The sequence below is a fragment of the Brassica napus genome, chromosome A2, assembly GCF_020379485.1.
Source record: "Brassica napus cultivar Da-Ae chromosome A2, Da-Ae, whole genome shotgun sequence".
Taxonomy (NCBI): Eukaryota; Viridiplantae; Streptophyta; class Magnoliopsida; order Brassicales; family Brassicaceae; genus Brassica; species Brassica napus.
In genome coordinates, this window is record NC_063435.1 from 15,140,555 (window position 1) to 15,155,815 (window position 15,261).

At 30.0% G+C, this 15,261-nt stretch overlaps 2 protein-coding genes across 2 annotated transcripts; one reads left to right on the forward strand and one right to left on the reverse strand.

Moving 5' to 3' along the window:
• Positions 1 to 3,616: 3,616 nt before the first annotated feature.
• On the reverse strand, positions 3,617 to 6,445 carry LOC106412856 (endoglucanase 17). Its single transcript, XM_048756470.1, has 7 exons — positions 6,097 to 6,445; positions 5,373 to 5,780; positions 5,208 to 5,300; positions 4,960 to 5,121; positions 4,764 to 4,875; positions 4,286 to 4,449; positions 3,617 to 4,196 (listed from the first exon to the last, which is right to left on the reverse strand). Exons 1-7 carry the CDS (start codon positions 6,367 to 6,369, stop codon positions 3,864 to 3,866), a joined length of 1,545 nt encoding a protein of 514 aa, XP_048612427.1. The 5' UTR covers positions 6,370 to 6,445; the 3' UTR covers positions 3,617 to 3,863.
• Positions 6,446 to 10,049: 3,604 nt separating this feature from the next.
• Positions 10,050 to 15,045, forward strand: LOC106418760. Its single transcript, XM_022689857.2, has 2 exons — positions 10,050 to 10,473; positions 13,178 to 15,045. Exon 2 carries the CDS (start codon positions 13,307 to 13,309, stop codon positions 14,885 to 14,887), a length of 1,581 nt encoding a protein of 526 aa, XP_022545578.2. The 5' UTR covers positions 10,050 to 10,473; positions 13,178 to 13,306; the 3' UTR covers positions 14,888 to 15,045.
• Positions 15,046 to 15,261: the final 216 nt, after the last annotated feature.

Genomic DNA, 15,261 nt, shown 5'->3' on the forward strand with positions numbered 1-15,261 from the left:
GCTGACTCGATTTATGTGTCGTTGAGTATTAGTTGAGGTGATTGGTTTGATATATTTATTTTGAAGTTTATTTCTAAGATTAGACAAAAAAGAGAGGTGATTATTAATGATTCGTCTTTTTTGGAATTCTAGTTTTTGGTGTTTTGATTGTTTGGGTTGTTGTGGTTTCTTTAAGCTGTAAAATAAAAGTTTGTGTAAAATTAGTTTGATAAGTAAGAGAGATAAGTAGACGACCACATAATTTGGGTAGGAAATATTTTTGATTATTGATGTTAGCACAATATTAATAATAATATAAAGATAATTGTTTGTTGATTGTTTCTTACGGATCAATGAGGAGACGGATAACGACTCAAGTTATTTCTTTGCTAAGGTCAGAGCCTTGGACATAACGGATTTTCCCAACCACATCTGCGAGTTTAAATATCAGTTATGATAACGAAACATATTATAAACCCAGATGCAATATGATAATATATATGGGAGTTATAGGTTTGTGTTCGCAATCACTTAGAAATTGTCAACAGTCTAATAATGATTGGAGATTGATCTCAGGAGCACCCGTGATGACTTCATCAATAATAGTTGGTGAGATGAAACGAATGAGGAATGGATGATCAATTATCTTGTACATGCTTGAGCACCTAGCAACCTCAAAACGATCGACTTTAACAATGGAACCAACTTTTAAAGATGGCATGTAATGATTAGCATGTCAGGCCGGAAAAAAACCCATGAATCACGAAATCGGCAAATAATATTATTTAACAAAGAATCATGAAATCGATTAAAAACAATTATACTAAATAAATGTGATAAATAGAAGATTAACGTGATGAACCTTATTTAAAAATGAAACTCATAATACACTTGTAGGCATAGCCCACATAGAAAACCGAAGAAACAAAGGTTTCAAACTTTCATAAATATATATTAGTTGCGGCCATCATTGTACAAAGTATTCTTTAGTTTAGTGGTATAAATGTTGGTGTTTATAGTTCAATAACCCGGGTTCGAACCACATGTTTAACACTTTTTCAAACTTTTTAAAAGTGGGACCCACTAAAACGCTGAGGTGTCACTTCAGGAAAAGACTCAACTCTCCTATTATGTTATAGATTATTGCAAATCTGTCCCTCCACGCTAAAAGCAAAATTTTGCTAATTTTTATGTGAATCGTCCTACTTTTCGTTTGCTTTAATAAAAAAAAAAAAAATACTGCATGCAGATCATTGTGATGAACGGCTTCGAATGGTATGCATATCAAAAAACCGCAGATTAATAAGAACAAATGCAGATCAATCAGATATTGCATAATAAATACATATCTAACTGGTTAAGCTAATTTATCGAATTAGTGTATTTAATCAAATATTAAAAATAATTTTGTAAATTAAATATCTAAAACAAAAATACAAATTCTTATCAATTATTTTTTTATTAATTTAATAAATACAAAGAAAGTTTAAAAATTATATAAAAGGTAAACACAATTACAACAAAAAAACCATAAAACAAAAAAAATATCATTCTAATAAATATATTAAAACTTAAAAATTATATAAAATTCATTAAAATGACAAAGAGTATTTATTAAATTTTAATTATTTTATAAGTCCGAAGGGTTCGGATCCATCCTCGTGATTGTGGACTTGTCCAAATTAAAATCCAATTAAGATCCAAAGACGTTAATTAGGACTCTACATAAAATCCTTAACCTGAATTTTAAACCAAACCGAAAAACTAACTCGTACCAAGTTAAAACAATATCTGAATGGGTTTTGTATAAGCCTTAGCAAAAAAATGGAACCGAAGAACCGAACCAAAACCGAACAGAAATACCCGAAACCGAAACCGGAACCAGACCAAAACTCTCAAATCTCCAAATAGTTCCTATATTTCTATATACCGAAGCGAACCAAACCTATACCCGAAATGCCCACTTTTGTAGGGTGTTTTAAAACATATCTGAACCGAAAGTGTTATTAACCAAACCTAAACATGTGAAAAATCTGAAAAAATATCTAAATACCGATCTGAATGTACAAATTTATATAAAATATAAATATTTGAAAACTAAATATATACTTAAAATATTAAATTTCATATTTATTTTAATATGATATTTATCAATAAATAATTAAAATCTAAATAAGTATCATAAATACTTCATTCTATGTAAATAACTATATAAATATCTAATTTTCTATTAGCATATTTATAGAAGATAATATAAATAAGAGTATCTATTTTATATATCTTTGCTATAAATAAACTCAGCTAAAAATAAAATTGTTATATAAATGAGAAATAAGAATATTAAATCATACATTTAAAGAGATTTTTGAGTAGTTTAAAAGTTAGTGAAAAAAGTTAAATGAGATTTTTTATAAGTACCTAATAAGAAAAACATGCTCGTACATTATTGGTCCTCACATCCCACCTGCTGGACAAAAATAATGTGTCTAAATACCATTTACTAAAATTATATTAAATTTATGATATTGTCAACTAATAAAAATAAGTGTTTATGAAAAAATATTATAGAATTTAATACGCACGCACATATATAAAATATATATATATAAAGTGCATATATTCATTTAAATTATTTCTGTAAAAGTCACTATTTAAATTTATAAATATAAGCATTTATTAAAATGCATAAATTCATTTAAATGATTTCTATAATAATATTATAAATTGATATTTAATATTTTTATGCAACTGTAATTATTTGTTTATGTTAATCATCATCAATATAAAAATAAATTAAAGCATATATGTTTTTATTCATTTAAACCTTACATAAAGATTATTTAGTGTTGTTATTTTATTTATGACAAAAAATAAAATACATGTATATGTCAATATATTCTTAAAAAATAAGTGAACTTTTTACTAAGTAATACTGAATATAGATTATAACTTAGTTGCAATACAAATGCAATATTATAATACTTATAGATAATAGATTAAAAAAAAAACTGTTATTGGTCACCTGCTTTCGTGAGCTTCGTTCCTCTCTTATTTACCTGCAGAACAGAAAAACAAAGTTGTTATTACCGAACATCAAAACAAAAAAAAATCACTAAATTAATCATGAAACTGTACAAAATTATAGGTAATGTTACTGATTCTTACGTTCTAAAATTGTTGTGATTGTTTTTTTCTTTTTCTCTATATTCCCTCGTTTCATAAAAATTGTTATTCTAACATTTTTTTGTTATATAAAAAGTGTCACTTTACAATTCCAATTTAAAATATACTTATTTTCAGCTGAAAATTAATTACAAATTACATTAATTTTATAAATAATTTTATTTATCTTAAATACTATTAATCAAAAAAATTTAATTAATAACAATTTACATATATGTTATCAATTTTTTTAATCTGTCTTACATATATTTTAGCAACTTTTGTGAAAAATGTAATAGTAACACTTATTCAGAAACTAAAGAAGTATATCCGACGCCCCCAAGAAGTTAGGAGCCAATCAAGAAATCAGAATCTCATATAGTATTATATTTATAGCGCAAAACAGCTGGAGATTCTACCCAGTCCCCCAAAAATATTAAACACAAACATACAAAACATAACAACATGGATGTAATAATTTAAAAGGATAAGGGATAAACATCAATAATCACCGATAAGATTACACTTTGACGTTATATAACAAGGAACAAAATAAATCCATCCCTTGGACCAATGTCTTCATGTGAATATATGATCCTATTTTCGATCAATATATATACTAGTACTAAAAGCCAAAAATAAAAATAAAGCTTAACTTCCTTCAGTTTTACTTTTTAGCTTAACTAATACATTCGTTACTAGATTGAAGTCAACGGTTACAACTAGAGTTGACCAAAAGAATGAGCGAAGTAGGCAAGAGCTCCGACGAGTGGTGCATTGATGTAAGTAGCTGGCTCTGACTGCTCGTAGTCAGATCGTACGTCCGGAAAGCGATCATGCTTGTCCGGACCACCAACGACTGCACCGACTAGGAAATTAGGGTTTGGAGATTGAGAGTGCATAATGGAGAAGCCTTGGTGACATTGGATCTTGGCCGGATGACTTGCAACGCAAGGTAAGGAGGAACCACGGTGGTGGATTCGCCGTGGGAATTTCGGACCGTAACCAACCATGTAAGACATCCTTAATGGGTTGTCTCCAAGTAGATAATCCACCTATTAATTAATCACGGGAGAATTATTAAAATTATACTAGATTTTCTAACAAAACTTGAGAAAATAATAGTTTTTTAAATGAACTAAACCTGTTTCTTAGCGATTGAGCGGAGGCGGCCAGGAGTATAGACGGATCCACCGCAATGGACGACGGTTCTTGCGGAGGTTAAGTATTTGGCATAGGTTAAGAGCAGGAACGATGTTGACGTCACGTACTGCATGTTCTCGTCTGCCATTTTAAATAACAATCCACCTACATGATATATGTGTTAGTTGTAACAATGTTTAATATTTATTCAATCAAATAATATCATACCATTTTACTTTTATTCTGCTTAGCATTGTTTTATAAATATCATATTTATCAACAGTCAAAAATTAACAAAAATTTTAACCCAAAAAGGAAAAGAAATCAGCAAAAAGAGTTTAAGAAAAACGAAAAAAAAAATCATATTGTTTCCAGAAAGTGTAACATAAGAAATCATTACCATAAATATCTGTAATTTTCTTAAGTGGAGGGGCAAAGATGTAAATTAGTGAAAAGTGAGGGGGTAAAGATGTAAGAACCTGGAGTATACTGAGAAATATAGAAAGGAGCACCAGGAATAACAGAGCAAATGAAATTATCAGCATGGCCTTTGTATTCACTAAGTGTCTTCATTTTCTGAACCAGAAACGTCTTCACAACAACAACAACAAATCAAAATCACACACTTGACTATACTCAAATTCTGATTTTTAAACTATAAAATAATTTTTTAACCTTTGAAAGAAGGATTCGGGCTCCAGCGTGCTTGTTATCCCAACCAAAAGTGTTGTCATACTCAGCAGCTCCAAGGATTTGTCCATTGACTTTAATGTAATTCAAATATTTTAGATTCCTTGTAGCCTTTTGTAACCAAGCAGCTCCCCACAACAACTCATCCTACAAAATCAAGAATCAAAATGCATTCATTTCATTTCATTTTCCCCAAAATCTTTACTTGTGGAGAAACTAAAGAACCCATTTACCTGATAACCAGAGAAAGAGCAGTAAAATGGACAAACATCTGGTTTCAATCCTGCACTGTATGTTCCTCTGTATCTGTCCGCAAATGCAAAAACCTTGTATTCAACAAAACAAAAGATCAATCAGTTCTGTCTTAAAAAGTTTGGTTTTTAAAAAGTTTTACTTACCCTAATGGCTCGTCTGAGGAGGATCTTGGAGTAAGAAGGATCAGATTTCCTGAAAACAATAGCAGCAGCGGCAAGAGCGGCGGCTGTTTCAGCGGCAACATCAGAGCCAGGAGTGTTCTTGTCTACTTTAAACACACTTCTTTGTGTATCCATGTCTTCTGGTCTTTCCCAACAAGAATGGTCTTTGTTAGCATCACCAACTTGAACATAAATGGTGTCAGGACGTGAAGTTGCTTTGAGGAGATAATCTGTGGCCCAACGAATGGCTACTTTAGCATTTCCTAACTCAGATTTCATGAGACCACCGAACTCAATCACACTCCATGAGAGCATCGTTGTTGTGAATGCCATTGGGAATCCGAACTTGATATTGTCTCCTGCATCATAGTACCCTCCAACCAAGTCCACCTAAATATGAAATATAAAAAAAAATGAAAAGTATTGAATATTTTGAAGATATTAAAACTGAAATTAACTTACACTGTCTGGATCTATTTCAACCCAGGTAAATAAAAATTAGGGTTTATAGAAAAGGGAAAAAGAAAAAACCCTAATATCATCCTCTGTTCTGTTCACACTAAACTCATGAATAAGGGTTTAATCTTTTGATGATATTAGTACATAATCTAACCTACATTGCTGAGATCTGTCAGTAAACAAGCAAACCCAGTTCGTACTTTTCCATATTAAACTGAAAACCTTGAGGAAAGTTGAGGTGATTTACATGAAGAGCAGATCCATCAGAGAGACCAGAGTCTCTTCTCCAAGTCATTCTCTGGTTGGGAGGTAGCTTCCCAGACCTTTGGCCTTCAAAGAAGAGGATGGATTTAGTGAGAGCGTCTTTGTAGTTGTGCTTGGCCAAGTTGTGACGATGGTGGTGGGTGTAGAAAAGAGAAGAGTCAGGGTAAGAGAAGCCATTGCAGAGGAAGAAGAAGAGAGAGAGGAAAATGATGACTCTGAAGGTATATGAGGCAGATGAAAAGCCAAGGAAAGCCATTTTCTCTGAGAGAGAGAGAAGAGTTTCTATGAACCAATGGGCGAACAGATTGCAGAAGCTGCTTTGTGGGAAACAGAGGAAGTATCTCTGCTGTTTATAGGGGAAGAAAGGTATGTCTGTCTCTCTCTCTCTCTCCTCTCTCCTCTCTCCTCTCTCCTCTCTCCTCTCTCCTCTCTCCTGTGGCAAAGTAAAAAGTTCTTGACTACTCTTTTTGTGTTTCCCATATGGTAAAAATTAGAACTGAAAGTCTTGCATTGTGAGAAGAAAAGAAATGTAGTAGAAACAATTAGGGCATCATTAATAGTACTCGCCTTAAACTCGTTAAGTGACTTGTATCCGTTTTGGAAATTCAAGTATTCGGTGTTGTCAACGTAAGTAACAAGTCGACAATTTTCATTATTTGCAAAACCAAGTCAAGTATCATTATTATTTTTAGTACTTAAGTAGTTACCCCTGTCACTTGCTCTATTACTTACTATTTGTTACATGATCTATTAAATATTTGTTTATATTTATCTTTTCTTTTCCATGCATTTAGGATTGGACACAAATACTCATTACTCCTTTTATACTTATTACTTTTTTCGTATTTGTCTTGATTTTTAAATATTCGTCGTCATCTAGTTAAGTATTATATAGTAACAAGTATTAAAAAATTTAACTATATGACTTGTTATTACATGTTACTTGTTTAGAGAAAACATTTTTGTCATCATAAAAATCATACAATGTTTATATATCGATATATTCATATACTTTTTATTTGTCTTTTTTATAATATGAACAAATATTTCGTTTTAAGTAATTAAGATGCTATGTTAAGTAGAATAAATAAAACAAACTTTCATGTCTATTTCTAATAGATGATTATTTAGTAAGTAGTTCTTAAATACTCAGAAAAACTCGTAAATAGTTCATAAGTACTCGTAAATAGTAAGTAATAGAGCGGGGCAAGGAACTTGCAAGTAATTCATTTTTTTTATCAAGTACTCGAAATAGCAAGTACTCATTTTTAACAAGTCAAGTATAAGTCAAATTTTTTTATTACTCGTATAAGACAAGTCAAGTCGCAAGTACACGCAAAATAGCCAGTAATCGCTTTGTGCCCAGCCCTAGAGACAATAGAGAGAAAAGACTTTTATGAAATAGTTTTTGGCAAAAATCAGAATAAACTATTTTACTAAGAGGGTTTTGGGGATAATACTCAAAGATAACTCATTGTATTTACTTTTGCAGTGTTTTTTTTATATAATAGCATCTCTAATAGTAAATTCATTTTAAAAAAGAAATCAAAATATGAAAATACATATTTTCCAATGGTTTATTTTATTAAACTAACTATAAAATTGATTAGTAGTATACAAAAGAATATTCTCATATATTTTCTTAAATAAAAACCACGGAATTACCTAATATAATTAACATATATATATGACAATTAATGATTAAGAATAATACATATTTGATAAAAAAATTGGTATCCTCTTTTTTTGTTTAATTTTATATTATTAAAAGAAATTAAAAAAGTCACATTAAGCATATAATAAAAATAGATTTTTTTATATGTTATATCTGAATTTTTTTTAAACGACTTTAAATTACTAAAATAGTAAAAATCTCACATTAAAAAATTGTGATCAATGGTTTATTTATTTTTTGTTTAAGCAAGATACAAATGATCATAAATCGTATGAACATGAAATTTCATTAATAGATATTCATATTATATATATATACATCATTTAAGTTAAATTATCTACTATATAAATAAAATATATAAATATGGTAATTTCAAAGTTTGCATTGAAAAATTATTGAGATCTTAATATTTTAATTTTGAAATTTCTATTGGAAAATATCACATTAAAATATTTGTGATTAACAGTTGAAATTTTTGTTACATAAAATATACAAATGTTAATAAATCACATGATTAGGAAGTGTCAATAATAAATATTTATATTAAAATATGCTATATATATATATATCTATGGCAATATCACTAAAGTTTAATTATTTACCATATAAAGTAAATAAAAAAATTTAAATTGATTTACCAAAAAATGATTATAAATAAACAAAAGGTATTGATTTTGATTTATGTGCTTTAATGTATACTAGACTTTGACATGTGCGCCTGTGCGGGTGTATATTTTGAAACTATGTTGATATTTGTTTTTCATGTAATTATTAGGGTTTGGAAAAATGAATCCGAGGAACTGAATCGATACCGATCCAAAAATATAGTACCAAACCCGAACATAAATTGATTAAATATTCGAATTATTTAAAATTTTGTTAATTAGAGAACCGAATCTGATCCGAACTGAAGTATTCGGGTACCCAAATTTATCTAAAAATAGATTTATATACTTATATATATTAATTATTTTTAGATTTAACATATATAAAACATCAAGAATGATACTTTTAAATTGGTTTAAATACTTGAAAATATATATAAATAGTCAAAAGTAAATATCTAAAATAGTTAAAGTATACTCAAATCACAAAAAATACTTTAAATAATTATTGATTCCGTATCCAAAATTTTAAATCAAGCCAATTGATATGTTAAGCTTAGGTATTTTGACATATATTATTCATATTTATAGGTAATATATTATTTTATTTATAGATTTTGATAAAATTAAAATATATAATGATTTAAAACTTTTAAAATAATTTAAATGGGTTATCCAAACCCGAACCAAACCCGCAAATCGAACTCAAACCAAAATTTAGAAACATCCTAATAGGACTGAAATCTTTAACCCCGAAAACCCAAAACGCAAATCGATCAGAACCAAACCCGTATGTATACCCGAAAGCCCATCCCTAGTCATTATTATATATTGTATATTGTCATCATATAATTAATTGTATTTTATACGTATCATCATATAAGTAATCATATAATTAATAGTATTTTATACGTACCATCATATAAATAATTACATATATTATATTTTTAAAACTTAATATGAAATATAAAAACCATAATTTCAGTTGGTATTTCAAATTGGGCTTTGTATTGTATTTTTCTTATATATATTGACAACATTTTTTTATAATGATTATTGAAAAATAGTTTAGTAAAAATTCATTTTTGAATATATGTATATTTTTAAATCAGTTTTTGATATAAATCAACTTTGAATTATTATTTTGATTTGAAATATGTATATAAATTTTAAATTTTGTTTTATGGTCAATTTAGAAAAAAAAGTTTTAGGCAATTAGATTGAACTATTTTCGTATATTTTAAAAGTGGCCCAAATAAATAGTTTCTTATAATATTATGGACTTTCAATTTTTTTTAATAACATAAGTCCATTACTTTTTTTCTTAATATTACTATCCTTGTTTCCAAACAAAATTAATTTTTTTAAAACACTACAATCCATGTTTCCAAACACTCCAATTTTTTTTTCAAAAGACTACAATCCATGTTTCCAAACACTCCAATTTTTTTTAATTGTCCTATTCAAGTCTCCAAATACTCCAATTTTCTACTTGAGTTTTAATAATATAGATACTTTTATGTATACAAATTAGTTTTTAAATAAGTGGTTTCTAATATGTCATTTGATCCTCACAATCTCATAAATACACTTCTTCAAATAGAAATGATTTTTAATATTATAAGCACTATATATATTATTTCATTCAGATTAAATATTTTAGTCTTGATTTTTTATTCCAAAAAGATTTTAATGAAATATCATGACAATATCCAGGATTGCGACTCTAATTTTATATCGATGGCGAGTGCGATTTTTTCGACAGTATGAAGATCGGTTCGAGTTTTGAGATCAGGGGTATATGGGAAGTTTATGAGGAGGGATTTAGGGGGTTTGTGGTTCTACGGAGGAGATCAGATCGAAACCATGGGGGGAAAGGGGTTTTTGGATTTAAAAGTTTTGGATTGGATTGGATTTTCCAGATTGGAAAGAAGTTTGGTGTATACGAAGAGGGTTTTCCTCGATGGATGGTAATGGAGTTATGGAGATGGGATCGAAAGGTCAATCAATGGTATCAGGGTCCAGACAAGGAAGGTGAAGCTACTGTTATTATTCAAAGGGACCTGTATAATTGCTCAAGGTACGTTCCTTCGGATCTGGGAAATTGGATTGATTTTGGGAATTATTTGAATGTGTCTTGGATTTGGTTTAGTATTAATTATCGTGATGATGGCTGCGTCAATGTGGAGATACGGTATATGGATTGATTGGAATATATATCTCAATTTTGGGAAGTTTATCAAATCATTGGTCAACTATCCCTTATATATTAATTGAGGAATATTTGAAAAGATGTAACCTCAATTTTGTATTAATTAAAAGAGGCTCCAATGCATAGGTAGCACTCAATTAGGTAGTCAATTACATTCAATTGAAAAATAAGTAGGTCCACATTCGATTTTTATATGTTGTTAGATACATAAGATGGTCAAACTATATGATATAATGATATGATATGATATTTTCTTTCTTTAAATAAAACCTACGGAATTACCATAAATGACTAATATATATATGACAATTAATGAGTTTAATAATAAAGATTTGATAACAATGTATATCTCCTCCATCATTTTTTGTTTAATTTTATATTATTAAAATAAATTAAACAATCAAATTAGCTATAAAAATAAAATTTAGATTTTTTCGTATATGTTATATTTTGAATTTTTAAAAACGACAATAAATGAATAAAACTATTAAAATTATTATGTTAAAAATTAATGATCAATGGTTTAACATTTTTATTATAAGAAGATACACATGATTTTAAAACCATATGAGTAAAAAATATCATTTAATAATAAAATAAATATATATATATATATATATTAAACACTATATACCATAAGATTACATAAATATTTTAATATTAAAACTTTCAATGAATTTTCAAGAACATTTATAAATTATAAACTTATTAAAGATTTCAGATTGAAAATTTTGTTATCGATGATTTAAATATTTTGTTATAAAATGATATGAACGATCATAGAACCGTATGATTATAAATTCTTATTTAATAAATAACTATACAAAATATACTATTCCTAGAAAAATAGGTTGGTCCATCTTAACTTATATTACACTTTTTATTAAACTAACTATCGAATTGATAAATAACGTACCAAAAATGTTTTGCACTTTCCTTAAATAAAAGCTACGAAATTACCTAATATGATTAACGTATATGTGAAAATTAATTATAATGAATAATAAATATTTGATAACAATTTTTGTATCTTAGTTCTTTTTTTAATTTTATATTATTAAAATATATATAAAAATCACATTAAAATATATAAAATCAAAACATTTATAATTTTTCTTATATGTTATATTTTGAATTTTTCAAAACGTCTATAAATTATTAGAAATTTGAAGATCCCCACTCTGAAAATTTTGTGATCAATAGATTATTTTTTTTGTCATAATAAGTTACAAATGATCATAAAATTGTATTAATATGAACTTTTATTTAATATTATAAGAAGATACACATTATTTTAAAACCATATGAGTAAAAAATATCATTTAATAAAAAACATATATATTATATATATATATATATAGATTATACTATATACCATAAGATTACATAAATATTTTAATATTAAAACTTTCAATGAATTTTCAAAAACATTTATAAATTATAAACTTATTAAAGATTTCACATTGAAAATTTTGTTATCGATGATTTAAATATTCAGTTATAAAATGATATGAATGATCATAGAACTGTATGATTATAAATTCTCATTTAATAAATGACTATATAAAATATACTATTCTTAGAAAAATAGGTTGGTCCATCTTGACTTACATTATATTTTTTATTAAACTAACTATCGAATTGATAAATAATCTACCAAAATTGTTTTTGCACTTTCCTTAATTAGAAGCTACGAAATTACCTAATATGATTAACGTATATATGAAAATTAATTATTATGAATAATAAATATTTGATAACAATTTTGGTATCTTAGTTCTTTTTTTTAATTTTATATTATTGAAAGATATTAAAAAATCACATTAAATATATAATAAAAACATTTATATTTTTTCTTATATGTTATATTTGAATTTTTCAAAACGTCTATATATTATTAGAAATTTGAATATTTCCACTCTGAAAATTTTGTGATCAATAGATTATTTTTTTGTTATAATAAGTTACAAATGATCATAAAATATAACGCATATGAATTTTTATTTAATAAATATTCAAACTAAATAATATATATATATAAACACTAATGATTTAAAGCAACAAGATTGGCTGATCAATTTAGTCGTCCAGTTGAAATCTTTCAAAAGTATGTGAAAGACTAAAGTCAAAGTAAATATGGATTTAGAATAGTAGTTATATTTTACTAACCAAATACCGAAAAAACCGAACCGAACCGAAACCAACCCGATATCCGGATTGAACACCCGTAATCCAAATGAAGCCAAACTATTGTTTCATTCTCCAAAATATAATAAAAATAATAACTTAATCCCGCGCAAGGCGCGGGTCTTATCCTAGTTTCTCTAGTACAGTAGAATCTTGGGAAATTTGGACTATAATTTCTGAGGATATACCTCTTCAAATTGGGGATTCTACGCGCTTAATTATGATTTGGAATTCATCAATTCTGTTAGAATGGAAATTCGATATTGATTGTGTTTTTGCACCTATATATACTCAAGGAATTGGGATGTGTTTCTATCATTCTCAATACTCTCCAACTTTCTTTTTGGTTTCTTATTACATTTGTATTTGGAGTGTGATGTCTCAGGGTCAGTGGCTGGTCAAGTCTGGTGGTAAGAAGGTTCAGGCCCCAAGCTTGGGCTTGAAGATTTCGATCCCAAAGTTCGATAACTCCAATCTCATTGCGGAGTACTCAAAAACGGTGATCGGGCGGTGTATGAACCCATCCAAGCAGGTGATGAAGGCGTTGCTGTACCACCTCCCGAAGATCTGGAATGTGGATGAGAGAGTGGCGGGAGCAGACTTGGGAATGGGGCGTTTCCAGTTCGATTTTGATCAAGAGGAAGATATTGTGGAGGTGATGAAAAACGAGCCTTTCCACTTTGATAATTGGATGCTGTCTATTGTCCGGTGGGAGCCGGTGGTGGAGGAGAACTATCCATCTAAAATAACATTCTGGGTACGTATCATGGGTGTACCTCTCCACTTTTGGGCTGCACCAACTTTCAAAAGTATAGGGGAGGCCTTGGGAGTGGTTAGGGGAGATGAAGATGTTGACATTGATGAAGGAAAGGTTAGGGTAATCATTGATGCTTTCAAGCCTCTGGTCTTCTCAGTCACGGCAGAGTTCCATAGTGGTGAAGAATCTATCATAGCTTTGCGATATGAGAAGCTACATGGGCTTTGTCGAATCTGCTCAAGCTTGAGGCATGATCAGACTAAATGTCCAACGGTGATGAAGAGTACAGAGGAGGAGAAGGCGGCACAGCCACCAAGGACAGATCAGAATCAGGACCCATCCATGTTAAGTTACAAGGGTGCAGTTGAATCGCAAGGAAGAGTGTCTGGTGGGGCTGTTGATGGTAACAACCGGAGAAATGGTCAACAAGTTCCGCGAAACAATGAGTATAAAGGAAAAGGCATTGCATATGATAACAACAGCTATGATGGTTTCAAAAAGCCGGGCTTCAAGAGGTCTTATGGAGATCAAGATGGGGCCCAGTCAAGGAATATGAGGCAGAGTGGGCGTCTTTCCCACACAGAGGCGCCAGCGGGATATGCTATGGCTACTAGTGGTTTAAGTAAGCTTGACTCTCAAGATGTGGGACAACACTTAGACCATCAACAAAATCTTATGATGGATGCTTTTCGAAGTGGAAAGAGTGGTGAGAGGAACCAGTCTTCAGTTTCCAAGGCTCGTAAAGCTCTCACCTTTGAAGGAAACTCATCGGGTATGGCTTTGAAGGGGTTGGAAGGAGAGGATGATGCGATCATGGAAGAGGCTGAGACTAAGGGACTTGAGAAGACAACCCTTATCCCTGACCCCCTTGAGGCGGCTGTTGTGGAGGCTAAAATGGTTGGTGGTGACATGGAACGTGAGGGAAAGGAGGAAGGGGAGAAGGAGGGCTTGATTGAGGAGGTGGAGACTGAGGGGGTGGTGCTGGAGCTTACCGAGGATGTGGCCTCTACTGAAGGAGTAGAAGAGGGGGGCGCTGATCAGTTAGGAGACGTCATCCCCACTGAAGAAGATTTCGACGTGGAGGAAGAGAATCAATTGATGGAGACAGAATCTCAGGAGGTTAGAATGGTTAATGAGGGCAAAGAATGTCCGGTTAATAGGAAGAAGCTTGGGAAAACAAGTGGTGCTGTGATGGAAGGCACGCTTAAGAAGCGACTGGTGCAGAGTATCGTCTCTCCAAGGAAGAAACACACGGCTAAGCAGGGTAGTAAGATGGGGGAGAAGGGCGCATTACCCCCAAAGAAGGCTTCGGTTAAGCCAGATCCTGATCAGGATTAAAGAGTTATCAAGTTTTCTAATATTTAATGAATAAGTGTTGGGAAAGATCTAGTTTTTTCTCTGGTTTTCGGTTTGATTTTGCTTTCAATTTTTGTTATGAGTTTCCTCTGAGGTTTTCAGGGTGTTGGAATAATATATTTGGATTTTTTTCTTTGGTACTGACGTTGTATGAGTATGGGTGGTGGTTTGAGTTTGAGTTGTGTAGACTTGAGCTTTCTCGGGGGATCTTATATCTCGTTGGGTATGGGAGGTTTCTCTTTTATATGGCTAGGAGATACATTGTGTTTGGGTCCTTGTTTGTTGGGATTAGAGGTTTTGGAACAAGTAAAGAGGAGTGTTTTATTTGGAAAAGGCATTTTGCCATCACGGCTGAT